This window comes from Ostrea edulis, chromosome 5, assembly GCF_947568905.1.
Source record: "Ostrea edulis chromosome 5, xbOstEdul1.1, whole genome shotgun sequence".
NCBI lineage: Eukaryota > Metazoa > Mollusca > Bivalvia > Ostreida > Ostreidae > Ostrea > Ostrea edulis.
In genome coordinates, this window is record NC_079168.1 from 12,524,201 (window position 1) to 12,542,518 (window position 18,318).

At 35.6% G+C, this 18,318-nt stretch overlaps 2 protein-coding genes across 4 annotated transcripts in view; one reads left to right on the plus strand and one right to left on the minus strand.

The window, feature by feature from the left end:
• Positions 1–2,347: 2,347 nt before the first annotated feature.
• Positions 2,348–7,213, minus strand: LOC125652603 (mitochondrial import inner membrane translocase subunit Tim9). Of its 3 annotated transcripts, none has more exons than XM_048881931.2 (4): positions 7,138–7,213; positions 5,916–5,981; positions 3,474–3,569; positions 2,348–2,817 (listed from the first exon to the last, which is right to left on the minus strand). In XM_048881931.2, the coding sequence occupies exons 2-4, from the start codon at positions 5,964–5,966 to the stop codon at positions 2,689–2,691; spliced, it is 276 nt and encodes a 91-aa protein (XP_048737888.1). In that variant the 5' UTR covers positions 5,967–5,981; positions 7,138–7,213; the 3' UTR covers positions 2,348–2,688. The 3 variants fall into 3 exon arrangements, with proteins under 3 accessions (XP_048737888.1, XP_056022726.1, XP_056022725.1); XM_056166751.1 differs by having other exon boundaries at positions 7,046–7,143; XM_056166750.1 differs by having other exon boundaries at positions 6,980–7,143.
• Positions 7,214–7,408: 195 nt separating this feature from the next.
• Positions 7,409–18,318, plus strand: part of LOC125649529 (TALPID3 protein-like) — an 81,667-nt gene continuing 70,757 nt past the window's right edge. The window contains exons 1-8 of the mRNA XM_056166716.1: positions 7,409–7,740; positions 8,435–9,402; positions 9,639–9,898; positions 10,219–10,361; positions 10,534–10,699; positions 12,732–12,926; positions 13,374–13,650; positions 17,310–17,397. Of these exons, the coding sequence (XP_056022691.1) occupies positions 7,673–7,740; positions 8,435–9,402; positions 9,639–9,898; positions 10,219–10,361; positions 10,534–10,699; positions 12,732–12,926; positions 13,374–13,650; positions 17,310–17,397 (2,165 nt within the window). The 5' untranslated portion in view covers positions 7,409–7,672. The remainder of the gene's footprint in view (positions 7,741–8,434; positions 9,403–9,638; positions 9,899–10,218; positions 10,362–10,533; positions 10,700–12,731; positions 12,927–13,373; positions 13,651–17,309; positions 17,398–18,318) is intronic.

Below are 18,318 nucleotides of genomic sequence, written 5' to 3' on the forward strand. Positions count from 1 at the left end.
AAACTTGAATCCCCTTTATCCAAGAATTATTTGTGCTAAGTTTGACTGAAATTTGCCCAGTGGTTCTTCAGAGGAAGGTTTTTAAAAGATGCCACCAAATTTTCACTTTTATCTTAATTATCTTCCCGTAAAAAGGGGTGTGCCTCTTCATATGAAGAAACTTGAATACTCTTTATGCAAGCATGCTTTGTGGCAAGTTTGGTTGAAATTAGCCTAGTGGCTCTTAAGGAGAAGTAAGAAATGTGATGGATGCTGGACTAATTCCTTGTGCTAAATCAACACATCATTTTGTGAACAATTTCCATTAAAATTCAAACGATTGCCTCATATATCTTAAAATCAATACCCAAACTAGTGGGTATTGTTTTTCACAAAAAACCCCAGATGTCTCCCCATCAAAGTTTGATTGTCTAATAACCGGGGCAACAATAATGAGTGCAAGCGTAAGAAGCAATAACAACGGCTTGCATCAATATTACACCCAAGAATGGTGTATTGATGTTAAAGGGTTAACAAGTTACTTGAGAAATGAACACATTTTTTAATCATTTCTTGGTCATAAAAGAGCCCGATGAAAGTTTTTTCCTGCAATGCATTTAACCATGATCTCATCTCATCTTAATGTCTGCTTTCCAAGGAATGGGTCAAGGTAAAAAAAATTTGGTACAGTACATCTCGTCTTAAATTTGCCTTCCATGTTGTAAGTTTGAAAACCTAAAGGGTTCTCAGGTTATGGTCTGGACTATACTTTGATGTAAAAGAGTGACCTTGACAATGTAAGTAGGTCAAGGTCAAAAATGTTGGTGATGTGCACCCCTCTTCCATATAACCTCTCCATATTCCAAGTTTAAAGTTTTAATGTCAAACGGTTGTCAAGTCAGCTTTTGGTCTGGACTATATATTGACATATAAAATTGACCTTGACTTTATAAATGGGTCAAGGTCAAAAATTTTGGTGGAATTCCCCCTTTCCTCACTCCCCCTTCTCATATTCTAAATTTGAAGTCTTAATGTCAAAGCGTTCTAAAGTTATGGTAAATTCATGTTTTTCTTAATTTGACCTTGAATGAAGAAAGGGGTCAAGGTCAAACATTTTGGTGCACTCTTCCATATCATCTCTCCATATTCCAAGTTTGAAGTTTTAATGTCAAACGGTTGTCAAGTCAGCTTTTGGTCTGGACTATATTTTGACATAAAAAATTGACCTTGACTTTATAAATGAGTCAAGGTCAAAATTTTTGGTGGAATTCCCACTTTCCTCATTCCCCCTTCTCATATTCTAAGTTTGAAGTCTTAATGTCAAAGGGTTCTAAAGTTATGGTCTATTCATGTTTTTCTTAATTTGACCTTGAATGAAGAAAGGGGTCAAGGTAAAAAATTTTGGTGCAGTGCACCCTGTATCTATGTCCTCTTGCCACGTTCCAAGTTTGAAATCGTAATGTCAAAGGGTTCTCAGCTATTGGCCTGGACTATATGTTGACTTAAAAGATTGACCTTGACTTTATGAGTGGGCCAAGGTCAAAAGTTTTGGGGGGCGGGCACTCCTTCTCCATACCATCACCTTATGTTCCAAGTTTGAAGTCTTAAAGTCAAAGGGTTCTCTAGTTAGGGTCTGGACAAAATTTGGTTGAAGAAGAATAAGAAAAATGACAAAAACAATATGTCTCCCCTTTGGAGGGGAAACATCATTAGAATTGTCTAGGTGTTGCAGCAAGTCTAGGCTGCTTTGGCATAATTTGAACAAGTGTATTTTAAAAGGTAAAAAATATAAATCAGAAGAAATATACATTGATATGGAAATGTATTACTCAAAACTTAAAATTCCCGAGTGCATTGTATGGGACTCTATATCTATTGAAAACAGGTCATTATCCACATTATATACATGTCAAATATTTTCAACATAAATATTCTTTATCGCAGTTCCATTTCTCTTGTTCATGGAGGTTATATAAATCAAAACACCTCAAAAATTAACAATCTTACATCATTGCTATTCAATTTCTCTATGCAGATTATACTTCTGTAAGTCTCCCATTTTCTATGCATCATATGCACACTAAAACTAGATCTGTCCTAGTGGGATTAATCCCCCTCCCCCCAATAAATGAACAGTACTTCATCCTCAGAAGATTTAGGAAGTACAAACCTCTGCATTGGAAATCTTGATTGGGTTTCAATCAAATTTGTTCCTCGGTTTTAAAGATATACTTTCAGTGTGGACAAATTATGGCTACAGACAGACAATGGACAAGGTGATTCCAGTATAACCCCCCCTCCCTAAACTTCCATTTGCGGGGGGTATAAATATAAATGTTCAATACAGATCATAGACACACCAAAAAGATAACTGTTTACATATTTTTTACTGCATTACCATTACATCATTTTATCACATTATGTCAAAGTTGATGCCACCAACTCGTGCTACCATAACATACAACTTCTTTCAGTATTTAACCATCAAAAGCATCTTCCCGTTGGCTGGAGTGTGCATTTGATCATCTTGCTGTTTTGCTTAGACATGCATGATAAAGTTGATGGCAGTCATGCATTTGACAAAAAAAGGTATAAAACAGTCATGTTACTCCATATCTTTGTAGAGAAACAGACATTATGAACACGTCCCTTCAACAGACATTCAACCTGAATAATTCTATAATTGTCCTCCTTAATTATAACCAATCATCAACTTTTGCCGGCCATAGCTTTGTATGGCGAGTCGTCGGTGTACTGTAAATGGTGCTCCTGGAATCGGGTCGATATTCTCTGTGTCGACTTTAAATATTTCTCTAAGCAGTTCAGGGCACAGCTATTCTGAAACCAGAAGTTATTGATCAATTGATCTGTCATTCACAATTCAAAGGAATGTTTCCCAAGAGGAAAATTTCTGAATCACATCCTTTGAAATAATAAAACCATAGACCAAACATGCTAATCTGATCCACAACAAAATACTGCATAAACTAACTTTAATCAAGGTTAAAAATAGATTCAGTGAACACCTTGAAATTTTATTCCCTCCAAAAGAACAATAAAAAATTTAATTACCCTAGGCCTACACAAGTTTTGAGATGTGTGGACTAAAAATGGAAAAAGACAAAAATATAAAGACTATTGCTGATGTACAGACGAGAGAAATTAATAATTCCTTATAAGTCCCATCCCTTGGTCAATACGGATTTCAAAAATCACACATTTTATTTTACCACTGTCTACCTTTACATAGGAAAACAATCCTTCATTAGAATAAGACTTCGATTAAGAAATCTTGATGCAAAGTTTGGTTTAAAATGGCTCTTTGTTTATGTAGATTAGATCTGATATTTAAAGAAGTTACAGAAACTTAATAACTATACAGAGGCAGCAGAAAATTTGTTCCTCTAACCTCAAAATGCTGAACCCCCCCCCCCCCCCCCCCCCTCCAATAAATGAACAGTACTTCATCCTCAGTAGATTTAGGAAGTACAAACCTCTGCATTGGATATCTTCCTTGAGGTGAAATCATGAATGCAGTCCTTGAAACACATCTGAGTAATTTTGTTATATGCTCCTATGAACTCTTTAAACTGAAAATAGTAAGTGGGTGGTATTAGATTTTGTAAAATACATGTGCTATGTATTATTTGCAGTAATGAAAAATTAGAATTCCAATTGATTGAGCTACTGATGGTCAATTACATAATTTCCATTATATAATACCAGCACATTACAAACTACATGACAGCGATGGCTGTATAGAATTAAATTTTTAATGTTAAATTTATAATTCTATACAATATGTGCACAAACAGTGATAAATATCACTTATTTATGTACAATTTATCACCAACATGAATAACCAAACATCAATCACCGATTCTTTACTTCTGATTCTGATGATTATTATTCGCATATCATAAAATCTCATTGCAAAATGTACATGTACAGTCATCTTCACGAGCCAAGTGTTTGACTCTGATTAGAGAGTGGGCGAATTGGACACTTTAATAGTTTTCGAAAATGATGTACAGTGTATTTGAAACTGAACTTTTATCTTTCTTTTCAAAATTTTGTTCAAACACAAACTGCAAAGCAAACTATCCCATCCCCCCAAAAGTTACACCCTGTGTCCTTTTTATCAGCTACTCAACACAATTCTCCATTCATAAATGCATAAAGAAAAAGTATGTTGAAATACTATATTCATGAAATTCATTATTCATTATTCTACATTTTAAAATTCTTTCATTAAAATATAGTACATTCCATAACACTAGTATTCATCATGTTCATCACTAGTAAATATGTCAGAAACAAAAGTCTTGCTTTTAGCTAATCATACTGACTTATGAGTTGCCACAATACTACAACGAGGTATTGTCAGAACCTGAATAAAACCCAAACTACTGCTCCATGTTGGTTCAAAGACATCTATCCTAAACAAGTACATACAAGAGAGGATGTACACAATACGGCGTATTGGAACCATTACTTCGTCTCCGATTCTGTCGTGGTTTTAATATTTAGTATGCCTAACGAGATCGCGTTTTCTACATTAACTTGGGCGACTTTCAGTAGACAAGCAGTTAGTTAAATTATTATCAGATATAGTGAGTTCAGGCACAGTTAAGTGTTGATTTTGAAAGTTGAGGGGTGGGGAGTAAACCGAGAGAAAAAAAGGTGCCATTATATCTGTAGAAAAATTTTAAGCAAGAAAAGCAATATTCTGCCCAAACCCCAAAATCGTAAACTCAGGGGGGGGGGGGGGGGGGTCTTCAGAACATGTACGAATTCAAAACTAAACTTGCATTTCTACTACCTCTCATCGCAATTATAATAAGTGACCAGCTAATAAATCGATCTTTGCATGTACTAAATAACAAACATTATATATGATAATAACGCGATAAGTACGTCACATCTCAAGAAATTGTGATTATCTATATAATTTCATAGCAGTTGGTTGTTTTAATGACTCGTGAAAATAAATCTCATTAATTAAATATCCACATATGCATACGTACATGTACATAAAGACAATAAACTTTTTATATCTTCGCTTTTAAACATCAGATATTTAATCCAATAACTCATGTTTTTGGTACTAGGGCATTTACTTACAACATTGTGCAAAATAACTTACAAACCAGGTAGATATCTTTAAATCAGAAATGTGTGGTCTTTTGCCCTCACTATTTTGTATATAAGAGTTGCCCAAGTGATGCTTAATTTTCGTAACTTCTTTTTCTGAAGAGTTCCAAAATTTTCTAATTCCGATATCCCATATAAGCCTCTTGCATGAGGTATATTAATAGAATCCTTCATTAGTTCCACAGAGGGGACAAGATTTGCAGTCAAAGGATGAGGCTTTGCCTAGTCCTACATACTAAGCGAATATTGTTCCTGGGGTGGAATTTTGTCCCCTATCCCACACAAGTAAATAACGAAAAATTATTTTTCTTACATCTTATCTACAGTTTTGTGCATTAATTTAGGAGATTTGAGAAGATATATAAAAAATCATCAAAATTCTCATTTGAACTGATTTGAACATCATAAGTTTGGGACACTAAAAGCATTAATCTTTAAATCCCTATTGTGGACTCGCTCTGGCTCAAAAGCTAAAAAAAAAGAATTAATTCTTTCGTTTATACAACTACTACTTCATTTTATACTAATATCTTTCAGTGTAAAAATGTGTTGATTGCAGAAATTGTTTTAAAGATAGACCTTGCATCTGTATTATAAATTTCAGAGGTGTTATTGATTGCGTCATCATAAATCACCAATGATGACAGCCAATATTGAAAGATGCCAAAAGTCCTTTGGACAAACATTTATCCTTTTTTCTTTTCATTTTTGCCATTAGATGCTGAACTTTGATTTTGTAAAATTAAGAATTAATATGGAATCTACAGCAATTGTTATTTCACCTGTTTGACTGCTGCATCTGGATCAATTTCCTGCATATTTGGTGTCGCCATGCTGTGTCTGCTGGTCTGAAAATTGAATTTGATAGAGTTAAACATTATCAGTTACATGTAGTTTCTGTTAAATCAATGAACTGTGTACAACAGATTAATTAAGATAGCAGAACTCAGATTCAGAATTCTCTCTGATATCTATATTTTATTAAGTGTTGTGCAGAGAGCACCTGGATTCTGCTTTTGATCTAAACTTTTAGGATATAATCTGAAAAGAAGGCATGTCCCTACTCCATACCATAAGACTCATTGAGACTGTCCCATTTTAATATTAACAGTGCAAATAACACTCTACTGAATACATATGTAGTTCTGAATTGGTAGAACTGAATCTACACCAACATATACAACAATTTAAAGGAAAAATATCTGGAGTAAAGCAAAGATATGTCAGTAAGTTACCACTCAATCTGCATATACTGAAGTTGTAGCCACGCTATATGCAATGGTAACATACATGTGTTATTGTGTACGTATGCATTCCGACAATTTCACTTTCAAGAAACTTTATAAATTTCTAATATTCTAATCTAGTCATGAATTAAAACTATATGAGACAAATATCACATGCTTTGTAAGTATATATGTTGCACTATAGAAGACAAAGAGGAGATATGATCCAGACATACCAGATACTAACAGGGAAGGACCGAGTAGACCAAAAACTACTGCCTCTAGCCAATAGAACACGAGGACATAGCAAAAAGTTGGCAAAGAGACACTGTCTCTTAAATATTAGAAAGCACTCGTTTGGCTTGAGGGAAGTGAATGAGTGGAACAGATTGCCAGATTGGGTAGTGTGTGCCAAAGACACCAACGATTTTAAAAGTAAACTAGACAAGTTCTGGGATGGCATGCAATACGCCACAAGACCCACGCATGCAACATTTAAAGTAGAACAGAGCGGGAGTTACAGGCTATGTAACCTTCATCCTGTAGAAGTGGTATCAAGGTAAGTGTCATGTAAAGACTGAGAACATTTAGAAATAACATGAAATTACATAATGCGCAACCTTCAAATTTTTCCCGAACAAATTCGAAATAGTTATCCCTGCACAATTTGTTAAAGTGAGTCATACTTTTCAAATCACCTTCTCTATTACATAATGAAATCAGAGTCAATAATTTTGAGACCAAGGGAATGTGTATGGCATGGTAGGGGTTTGTTTACCTCTCCACGTGGGTGCTCTTGACAAGTTTCAACAAATACAATTTCTGCCGTAAGTGGGTTCCGAAAGCCAAGTTTCATTTACAAGACTTTTGATTGGATAGTTGATATTTACATTTGATTAATTAGTTTGAATGTAACTATCATATCACAAATACATGTTTCAAGATAATCTCAATCAATATTATCTATAATATGATTTAGGTTTTATAAGTACAGAGGTTTCTGCAATCAAAACTTAATTTTACGACAACCATTATTTGCGAAATAGACCAATAACAACGTTTCTTGCATTCGATAATCTTCGAAATATTTTGTTGACAAAAAAAAATCATAAAATGTAGCGGGAGCTTAACAATAATTGCAGTACTAGACAAAATTTACAAACGTAGTTAATCATTTAAAGATCCTGAGACAGAACAATGTAATTGATAGTGCCTAGAAACAGAAAAATAGAAGCACAAAATTAGAGATCGTGCGTCTATCGCAACATAACATGCGTTCGAATTTTCTCAGTTTGATGTAGAGACTGTCGGCAATGGAGGGTATGCTTGAATTACTGTCAACAACAGATGCAGCTGTGAAAGCTTTGGATAGATCTAATAGGTGGGTTCTTTTATTAAGTTAACATCAGCTCATAGATTGAATTCAACAACATGCAAAACTGATACTGTTTTTTAGCATCTTTGTAATTTTTGTTTTGTTTTGGCCAGTTCAATGAGGTAAAGTTTTTACATGGTTTAAAATCTTCTAGGCGTCTACATACAGTCAATACAGTGATATTGCATCACCTGTTTAAGTGATAAATCTATGAGATTCAGTTCATGAATGAATAGATGTAGATAAATGAAGGCTACACCGATACAGGGATTGAATATTCATGTGTTGAAAAAGCTATGCTTAGCATGATATGTCTTATGGTGTGACAATGTTTAAGGGCGAAGCAAAAAGTATTGTTATTAGGATTTATATCCATAATTGGTAAAAGAAAAAAATTATGAAGATATCCGGACGTGTCATCATGACAGCTGTCAAAGCATTTTAACATCTTGTTACATGACTTTAGACATTTGATCCACCCATTCATTGAATGCAGGAAATATTATGCAATTGATGTAGTAAAAAAGTGCCAGGTAGCTCAGTTGGTAGAACACCTGACTGGAGATTCAAGGGCCTGGGTTTGAATCCAGGTCTGGTCCATTTATTTCTCTTACTTTAAATCCTCAGTTATCTTGATTCTTATGAGCTAATTTGTTTATGCTTATGTTTCTAAGACTACGTCAATCTATTTGTATTGCAGATCACATTCATCAACAAGCAGCAGATCATCATCTGGATCCAAGAAGAAAAGTCTGTCGGAATTACCAGACAGTGGAATAGGTCAGACAGAAGACAAATCTCAGAAAACCCAACCAACTCACTCTGCAGAGGTAGAGGAATTAGAGATATCGCAGCATAGCTCTGATGTGAGCACTACAGCTAGTGATGTATTAATCCGAAGCACAACAGCAGCTCCAGGGGAGAAAAGTGTCCTAGATGACAAGAGTTTCCAAAGTGTTGATACAAGTAACATCTCCAAGTGTTCAAAGTACTCTTTTGGTAAAGAGAATTTTAACAGTTCTGGTCCTGTTAAAGTTAAGGTCTCGTCTAAATTGCTGAGAGAAATTAAATCTCCTCTTGAAAGTCCTAGAGAAGAATTAGATGTGAATAAAGAATCCCCCAAAATTCAGAATGGAGAGCCAGAAGACAATGCAAATAAAATGAGAGGAAAACACTTGCACAGAGAGACTCGCAAAATGTCAACAGAGTCAAAGGCAAGCTCCAGAGGGGGAGAACACTTTCGAACTCAGAGAGCCTCAGATATTGCAAAACAATCTAGTCGACCCAATTCGGCCTCCTCATATTCTTCTACCGGAAGCAAGCCTGGGTCTGTAAGTAAAGAACCTTCTTCAAAGTCTTATAAAGATTCAAAAACGATTTATCAACCCACTTCAGCAAAACATATAAGTAACAATCCCAAGGACATCATTACTCTGCAAAGCACACCCCCGAGTAAGCAGTCCAGTAAGGCAAAGAAAGACAATCCAGTCACATCCGATAAACAAAGACAGATGAAAGGGTTCCCTCAACCAGTCTTTGTGGAGCGGCATACGCCTGAAAAAGTGTACAGAGACAAGAAAATTCTTAGTGATGATGATAAAGGCAGCTATATAGAGGAATTCTGTAAAGAGGAAATGGAAAGTCAAGATCTGGTGCCAGAAAAATTGGGTAACATGATTAGAAAATTATTGAAAATTGATTTAAAATCACTTTGTAGCTTTGTTTAACATATCTAATTGTTTTATCTAGATGAAAGCATAGTATGATTCTCATTTTTGAAAGCTGGTAAAAATATATTAAAAGTTACTTTTCAAAGTAACTTGCCTGTATTCAGCCTCTTTATTTAATTAACTTTTGTTTCTCTGGAAACAAAAATTTTGTCAATACACCAATGGTATCTGTAGAAATCAGTGTGAACAGTGCTACCAGTAGTCAACCAGAGATCGTCACCATACCAGAGAGAATTGTTACCATATCAACCAGGAGTTCATTGTCCTCGGACCATTCGCTTAGTGACTCGGGGCAGATACTCACTGTTCAGGAGAAACTAGTCACAATTTCAGCAGCCCAGCATATGGAGGACGATTCTACCACGAGTCAAGCTGAGGAAGAAGAGGAGAAAATCCCTCCAAGACTGCCAGATAAATTTCATCAGTACGCCAAGGTAAGTCCTCAGGTGAGGAATGTGTATTTTTACTCATTTACAGGTAAAACTGCTGTGATTAAATATATTGTCTGGATTTTTTACTCAAGTGAGAAGTTTTGATGGAAGCCTACATTGTTTTTTTTAAAAATGCCAAAAAAGTAATTGCATGTTTTGTTAGCTTTTCAATTTGAACATGTAAATAGGTATTTTTAACTGTATGTGAATTGTAAAAGATATGAGTTGCTACTCTACTATTAAGGAAAAAGAAGTTGGTTTTAATATAAACGATACTTACTTTAATGTCTAACGTACCAACTGAATTCATATCAACTTGACAGCATCATAGTGGTGGATTAAAGCAAGGATCAGAGAGCAGTGGAGTGTCTGCAGTGGATCATACGTCTGATTCAGATGGCATCCATGTGGAAAAATTCCACTTGTCTGAGAAACAACGATTAATGAAAGAGAACTTCGCAAAAAGGTTCAGCAAGCTTAAAAAGATAATATATGTATATACATGTATAATTTGAAAATTTAAATAAATTTCCAAAGATTATGTTATTAAAAGTCTGCAAACAAAAGCTTAAGAAATCGATGAAGGTCCTCTCTGATGTTTACTGTGTCTTCACTAAGAAATATGTTGTTTTTTTAAGGTTACACAGTGGTCCCAAGAAGAGGGTTGTTCAGCCCAGACTGATTGGTCCAGCAGCCAAGTCCGTCAAGAAGGAAAAAGACGAGCCTAGCAGCCAGTCTACAGACGCCATTACCGCAGCAGTGGCTGCTAGCGCTGCCATAGCCGCCACACAACCGTTCCTAAAGGTACGAAAACACACTGTGTCATTCATACCGTAGTCGCCACACAACCGTTCCTTAACATACAAAAACACACTGTATCATTCATACCGTAGTCGCCACACAACCGGTCCTTAACATACAAAAACATACTGTATCATTCATACCGTAGTCGCCACACAACCGTTCCTTAACATGTGAAAATACACTGTATCATTCATAACGTAGTCGCCACACAACCGTTCCTTAACATACAAAAACACACTGTATCATTCATACCGTGTTCACCACACAACCGTTCTTTAACATGTGAAAACACACTGTATCATTCATACCGTAGTCACCACACAACCGTTCCTTAACATGTGAAAACACACTGTATCATTCATACCATAGTCGCCACACAACCGTTCCTTAACATGTGAAAACACACTGTATCATTCATACCATAGTCGCCACACAACCGTTCCTTAACATGTGAAAACACACTGTATCATTCATACCGTAGTCGCCACACAACCGTTCCTTAACATGTGAAAACACACTGTATCATTCATACCATAGTCGCCACACAACCGTTCCTTAACATGTGAAAACACACTGTATCATTCATACCATAGTCGCCATACAAGCATTCCTTAACATACGAAAACACACTGTATCATTCATACCATAGTCGCCACACAACCGTTCCTTAACATGTGAAAACACACTGTGTCATTCGCTCACTCCTTTGCAGAATTCAATAGTTCTGTATTCATATTCCCCCCCCCCCCCCCCCCCCACTACATGCTCTTGCAGAGTTATCACTCTTTACAAGTAAAATTATCAATCTAAAAGAGCATGTTTACAATAAGCACATGTGATGGAAATGGATGAACTCAAAAGAAAAGGAAATCATTGAACATTTTAAGATTGAATATTTAAGAGATATTCAGATTAAAAGATTATAGGTAGTATGATGTCTTATGATGGTGTGGTAAACGCCTTGCGACATCTCAACAGTTTCAGATTTAATAGCCATCTAACTTTATAAGGATTGGTTGGTTAGGTGAATTACAACATGTTTCATTGAGTTTGGAGTACTAAATGTATTATTCCCAGCGGTTTCTGTGTTTTGTTTTTTTCCCCTTTAACATCATGTTCAGTGTGTGTGTATGTTTTTAATGATTCCCTTGACTGCCAACTTGGTGTGGTACATTGTCGATAATCATTTGATTTAAAACCATAGAAATTTTGACCAAATATTGCCAATTTCTGTATTTTGGGCAAAATCCGATGACTTGGGTGACAGGCAGCTGAAACTTTACTGTATATATAATCAGCTACAAGGTAATATGATAGGCATGCTTTGATTGGACGTCCTGGAAAGCCAAGGCACTTTAATCTTAGTAGTAACATTTGTAAAATGGGACTAAATTTGTCAAGGGGGAGATGAGAGTAAGCGAATTGGATACCTACTAGGTGTGCACAGATGCCATACAACTGTTCCATTTATACCATAGCAGCCACAACCGTGCCTTAAGGTATTAAAACACAGTGGATAGTTTATATCATAGCCATGACACAACCGTTCCTTAAGGTATTAAAACACAGTGGATAATTTATATCATAGCCACGACACAACCGTTCCTTAACGTATTAAACTACAGTGGATAGTTTATATCATAGCCATGACACAACCGTTCCTTAAGGTATTAAAACACAGAGGATGATTTATATCATAGCCACGATATGACCATTCCTTAAGTTATTAAAACACAGTGGATGATTTATATCATAGCAGCCACAACCGTTCCTTAAGGTATTAAAACACAGTGGATAATTTATATAATAGCCATGACACGACCATTCCTTAGGGTATTATAGCATGAGGCAAAATGAAATCTTGTAAGTAAATGAGCCAGTATCCAAAGGCCTTGAAATACTAGTATTATTGTCATCTAAAAGTTGATTGTTACTTACTGCATGAATTAAGATAAAATATTTGCATTCTATATCTTAAATTCAAAGTACCCCTTCTTAATTTTTACAAATTTTACCCGTATTTCATCATTAGGCACAACAAGAGTTGGAGAACAAGATGGCCAACATTCTGAACCAGATTGCCAGTTTTCAGTCCGGTGTGGCTCCTCCATTGAAGGGAGAAACAGAGTCCGAGAGGGTGACACAGCTAGAGAAACAACTGGCCACCGTCACAGAGCAAAGAATACAGCACTTGGAGAATTTACAGGAGCATCAGGTCGCCATGCAGGTGTGGCTCATCCTCAGTCATAGATTGTAGGAGTGTAGAGGCTTGCTTTGTTAAATCAGATTATTTATCAGCAGGAAAGTTTTGTAAAAAGCAATATTTCTTAAATTTGTATATGTGTGACAGATTAAACTCTTAGCGCCAATCATTTATGCAAACCACTGAGTGTTTATATATATTTTTACAGGATTTCGAATATTGGGACATGCACTGTAAAACATGGTTACAGAGGACACACTTATAATGAATTCATGTTTTCAGCGAAGTGATATTCAATCCTTGTAATTTTAAGATATATTCTGAACTAATTGGATATAACAAATTACATCTATAGTGAATCAAAATTGTTTGTCCCCAGCGCTGTTGTGAACTGTAATCATGTTTTAACTGTACATGAATATTGCCGGTGAAGTCAGCTAATGGCAGGATTTATTGTCTTTATCTCAACAGGCAAAACTGTTATCCTTATCAAGAACACCACAGAACAGAGTGGAGGTTCCTCAGTCAAAAGCGTCCACAATAAGATCCCCCTCCAGGAGCCCCCCTGTACAGAGGAGGAAGGAATTCCCTCCCAGACCCATCGTAAAGATGACCGTCCCACGACCCGGTCAGAGGGAGTACAGTCAGGAACAGTTTCAGGACCAGAAGTCACCAGAGACACCCAAACCCCGGACTAATCCACCCAAACCGCTGTCCTTTGAATTCCGAACCAAGAAACATCTGTCAAGTAATGCCATTTTTTTTTTTCATTTATGGCATTATCATGATTATGCATTATTATAAATATTGGAGACTTCAGAGGTTATCAGGGTACTGTATCAAAGATGCAGGAACCCAATATTACTCGCACATTATGACTGGGACCGTAATGAAATCTTACATGACTTTGATTTTTAAAAAAGTTTGGCAAATTTCTAATTCATACAGTGATATCTCAGTATGACTTTAGTGGAATTTCATCAATGAGGGTAATTACTCTATCAAATTTGACATCCTACAAGTTTACGATATACAACTGTCATAGGACTTTGATAATTGAAAAAGATCAATTTGTATACTAAGGTATATTATATGGTATAATTCAATAAAGCTGTTAAAATAAAGGAACCTAGAAGGCAACTGATGCCTGTATAATATTGCATCAGCATCAGACCAATTGTTCAAGATGTTGAAATGACACTGTAAAGTAGTTGAAAATGAAAGTTTTGAGATGTCATTTTTAGACATCGGATTGTCATTTTTAATACAATACTAATACCTCGTTGTCAAATATGATTTAAAGCTGTATGACCCGATGTTCATGGATTATTTTTGTAGATAATTACTTTAAAGTAGATTAATTACTTTATAAAGTTATTAACTTTCCCTTAATTACATGCTTGAAAACATCTGCATGTAAAAGAAAACAGTGAGAATATTATTTAGAAAGTAAATATAGTGTGGTACATCTATGAATCATCCGGAAAACCTCGGACCTTTCCTCCAAAACACGATGTTTTCAGCAAAAGGCCCGAGGTGTTCCAGATAACGCATAAATTATACAGTGTTAAACGTCTATAAATAGACCCACGCGCGTCAGGGGAATCCCAACATGATGTATTAACTCATACGCAACTGTCTAGTTCTAAGGCTGAACTAATTACTAAGAGGTATTTGATATTTTTATTTCTGTTAAACTTATGGCACGGTACTGTTGTAACAAAATACACAGCTTTACACGGATAAGACCACTGATGATCTGAAAGTTTGAACTGGTCACGTGACTGCCACTTGAAATGCCAGAGTGACGCGGTTATTTGTAAACATTGATTTAAAATCAAATAATTTTGGTTAAGACAGGTGGAATAACGTATGATATGTCATACAGCCTCATAACTACATACGTGCAATGATTTAATAGCGTTTTTACGAGATGGAAAAAAAGACGTTGTAATTCGGACCATACAGCTTTAAGGAGGAATGCTATGCCAGAGAAATTTTATGTGGATGATTGATTGATTGTATCTTGTTTTACGTCTCGCTTGAGAATCTTTTACTCATATGGAAACGTCACTAATGCCGGTGAAGGGCTGCAAATTTAGACCTATGCTCGGTGCTTATGGCCACTGAGTAGGGAGGGATCTTTATCGTGCCACACTTGCTGTGACACGGGGTCTCGGTTTTTGCGGTCTCATCTGGAGGACCGCCCCATTTAGTCGCCTCTTACGACAAGCAAGGGGGACCGAGTATCTATTCTAACCTGGATCCCCATGGGAAGTGGAGGATATGTACAACAATATTTTGAAATTGAAAACTTTCAAATTCACTTTATTTAGTAAAAAAAAATGCAGTTTTAGTAGAAAGTAATCTGAAAAACAATTTAAAACCCCTGCTAGACCTTAACTTGTGACCAACAGTACTGCAGTTGACATACTAACTTACTGAGCTACTTGGCTTGGCAATTAAATCTAAAAGGAATAGACAAATTTTGCTGATATTTAAATTTTCATTCATGTTTTAAAAGGAATTCAGCCATTATAACGATGTAGTGTACCTCCTTAAACAATTTTTAAGATATACTAAGCATTCTATTTAATATCAGAGTTAAAATCTTGGTGAAATTAACAAATTTATATGTTTAATGTTAGGGATCTTGTAAAGAAGATGTTGTTTTGATGTCTTCTTGAAGACTGAATTTTATAGTAAAATAATGATACCCAACCAGATGTCACTAACATTGCAACCAATTTGCTATTCATATAAACATTACATGTTTGCTGGGAATTCCCTGCAATTTGAGGATCATGATAACAGCCCCAAAACAAAGTAGTGGAATTTACACGGGTTTTCCCTGTGTTTGTTTGTCTGTCTGTCTGTCCACTAACACAGTTTCATTTACACAGGTCCTCCCACAGAATGCTGTAAACTTCAATGAAATATCTGTAGTTTACTCTCACAATTTTCATATCGTTTTGAAGATTATCAATTTCATTATTTTGGGAGCTGTTGAACATTAGCATGAGTCGATCATGAAATCACACAAAATTTCATACTGATGTCACAGCCAATTTGAATAACTATACTATTGACTTGTCCATTTTCATAGAAAACATACATTTCCATACTATCTAAGCGCAGGATATATAACAAGATGTTTCAAGATGTTTGTAGGAAAAAATAATTATTCCGAATGGTACGACAGCACCATCCTCACAGGCTTTGATGACAATGAGTAGTACGAGAACTTTCGTATGAGAAAGGGAACTTTCTTTAAAGGAGCATGGACACGATTTGAGTTGAAATTTTTCAAATTTTATTTTTCCATTTATATTGTTTGCAATGCTTAACTAAAGTATTTCTAATGGTCAACCAAAATTTTAATATCAGTTGTTGAGTTATAAGTGAGATACAGCACTCGCAATTCTTTGTTATGTAAACAAGGCTGTTGCCATGTTTTTGTTCACATTAGACGCTTTGATAGAAAATAGCGTGTTTAAACCAAAATGAGATGTGCCAAACACTAGAAACTATTTAATTGTGTTCAGAATTCACTTATAAATTGAAAATATCTGCTTTAAACGAAACTTTTACTAGTTTAATTAACCAATGTAAACAAAAACAAGGACTTGTGACCATGAACCTTGACTACTGACAGTCAAATTTTTGTTGATCATTAGTAATACCTTAGTTAAGCATTCTAAATGTTAAAGATAAAAAAAAAAAAATCAGCTCAAATCGTGTCCATGTCCCTTTAAGCTTTAAAGCTAGAAAGTGCTTTGGCACCTGCCCCGAGGACTGTAGAGATTCCGTTGAATAGCTATTGCCATTTACTGGTTAGCATCCACTGCTGAATATCAAACAGTTGGAAATTTATTTGATGTTGCTAGACTTACTGTTCATGATTGTGTACATCAAATGCATACGTAAGTAAATTTACTGTGAGTTCACACGACAAAAAATACACACAGGAGCAGAAAATTTGCTACAACATATGAGCAAAAGTTAATTTGCACCTACCCCTGACTAGGTGCAAATTTACATAGGTATGCAGGATTTGCATATACGTAGTTCATACGACAAGAATTGCTCACCTAAATTTACACATATGCAAAAAATACTTATGTATGCAAATCGTGTCATATGAATGGGGTATTAGATAACCAGTGGATCCCTTGGTTACTATTTTCTTATATAATCTTAGGTAATGTGGATTTCAACTATTTGCCATTGGTTATTTTTTTATAAAATTGTTCAGTTATATTTATCGATCATGAATCATATCTTATCAATTAGAATCATGATCCCTCTCCACAAACTTTATAATATTATTGAGATTTATATATGTGACTTTTTTTTTTGTGGAGAATTTGATTCTGTCTATAGCTGACATGTTTGAATTTTTTTCAGCTCGAGGAATTCTGGAGGAGATTCTGGCGTCGGATACGTCCCCCCGTCGAGACATCCCCGAGCCCACCAAGTACGAAGACAAAGACAAGTGAGTGTGGTTTTTCTGATAGATATTGTATCATGTATATTTACTCTGCAATATTTAGAATGTAGTGTAATCGGAGTTGATGCAGCACTGTTTGTCGTAATCCGGAATAATTGTGTCTATCGTATAAGATATGGATAATTAGAGTCTTGTATTTTAGTGCAATCATAAAGTAATGCTCTTCCTCCAGTAGCAAAGGCACGAAAAAACGAGTCCCGTTATAATAAGTACACAATTAATCTGACTGGCTGTGGATGGACGATGAGGATCCGAAAATTTACCAGGAAGTCTTATTATTTTGTGGATTTCAAGGATTTTATGACAGTGAATAATGTTAGTGTTAATTTAATCCAGAAAATTACACAATATTTCCTAGTAATTTCTATACATTTTCAAGGGTTAACCACGTAAAGAGGCAAACTCTGTTTCATTTCCTGGTAATTTTTACTGTGAAAAGCTCATGTTCAACTTGTAGTGGGTACCAGCAAGTTTAAATTCATTCAAGGAAGAATAGAGTGAAATAAAACAGGGATAGAAGGAGTTCACTGGTACACTATTCTCATGGACTACTACTGCTGAAAAGCTAGCAGTAGAATTGCTGTGTCCCCCCCCCCCCCCCCCCAACAGCTACTCACAAAAAACATCTAATTATGCACTATGATTCTCTCTAAGTGGTGGTTGTGGTGATTGGAGAGGGAGGTGGGAGCAGGTAAAGTTTACCTGTAATTACCTTGGCACCTACATATTTCTCTCTACATACACAGAACATGACATAATGACACCTACATTATCACCTGCATATGGTGTTTATATCTCTCAACTGATTCGATACGCAAGAGCTTGTTCTGCGTATAGTCAGTTTTTAAATTGAGGCAAGCTACTGACAAACAAGTTGATGGTACAGGGGTGTCAACAGTCTCGATT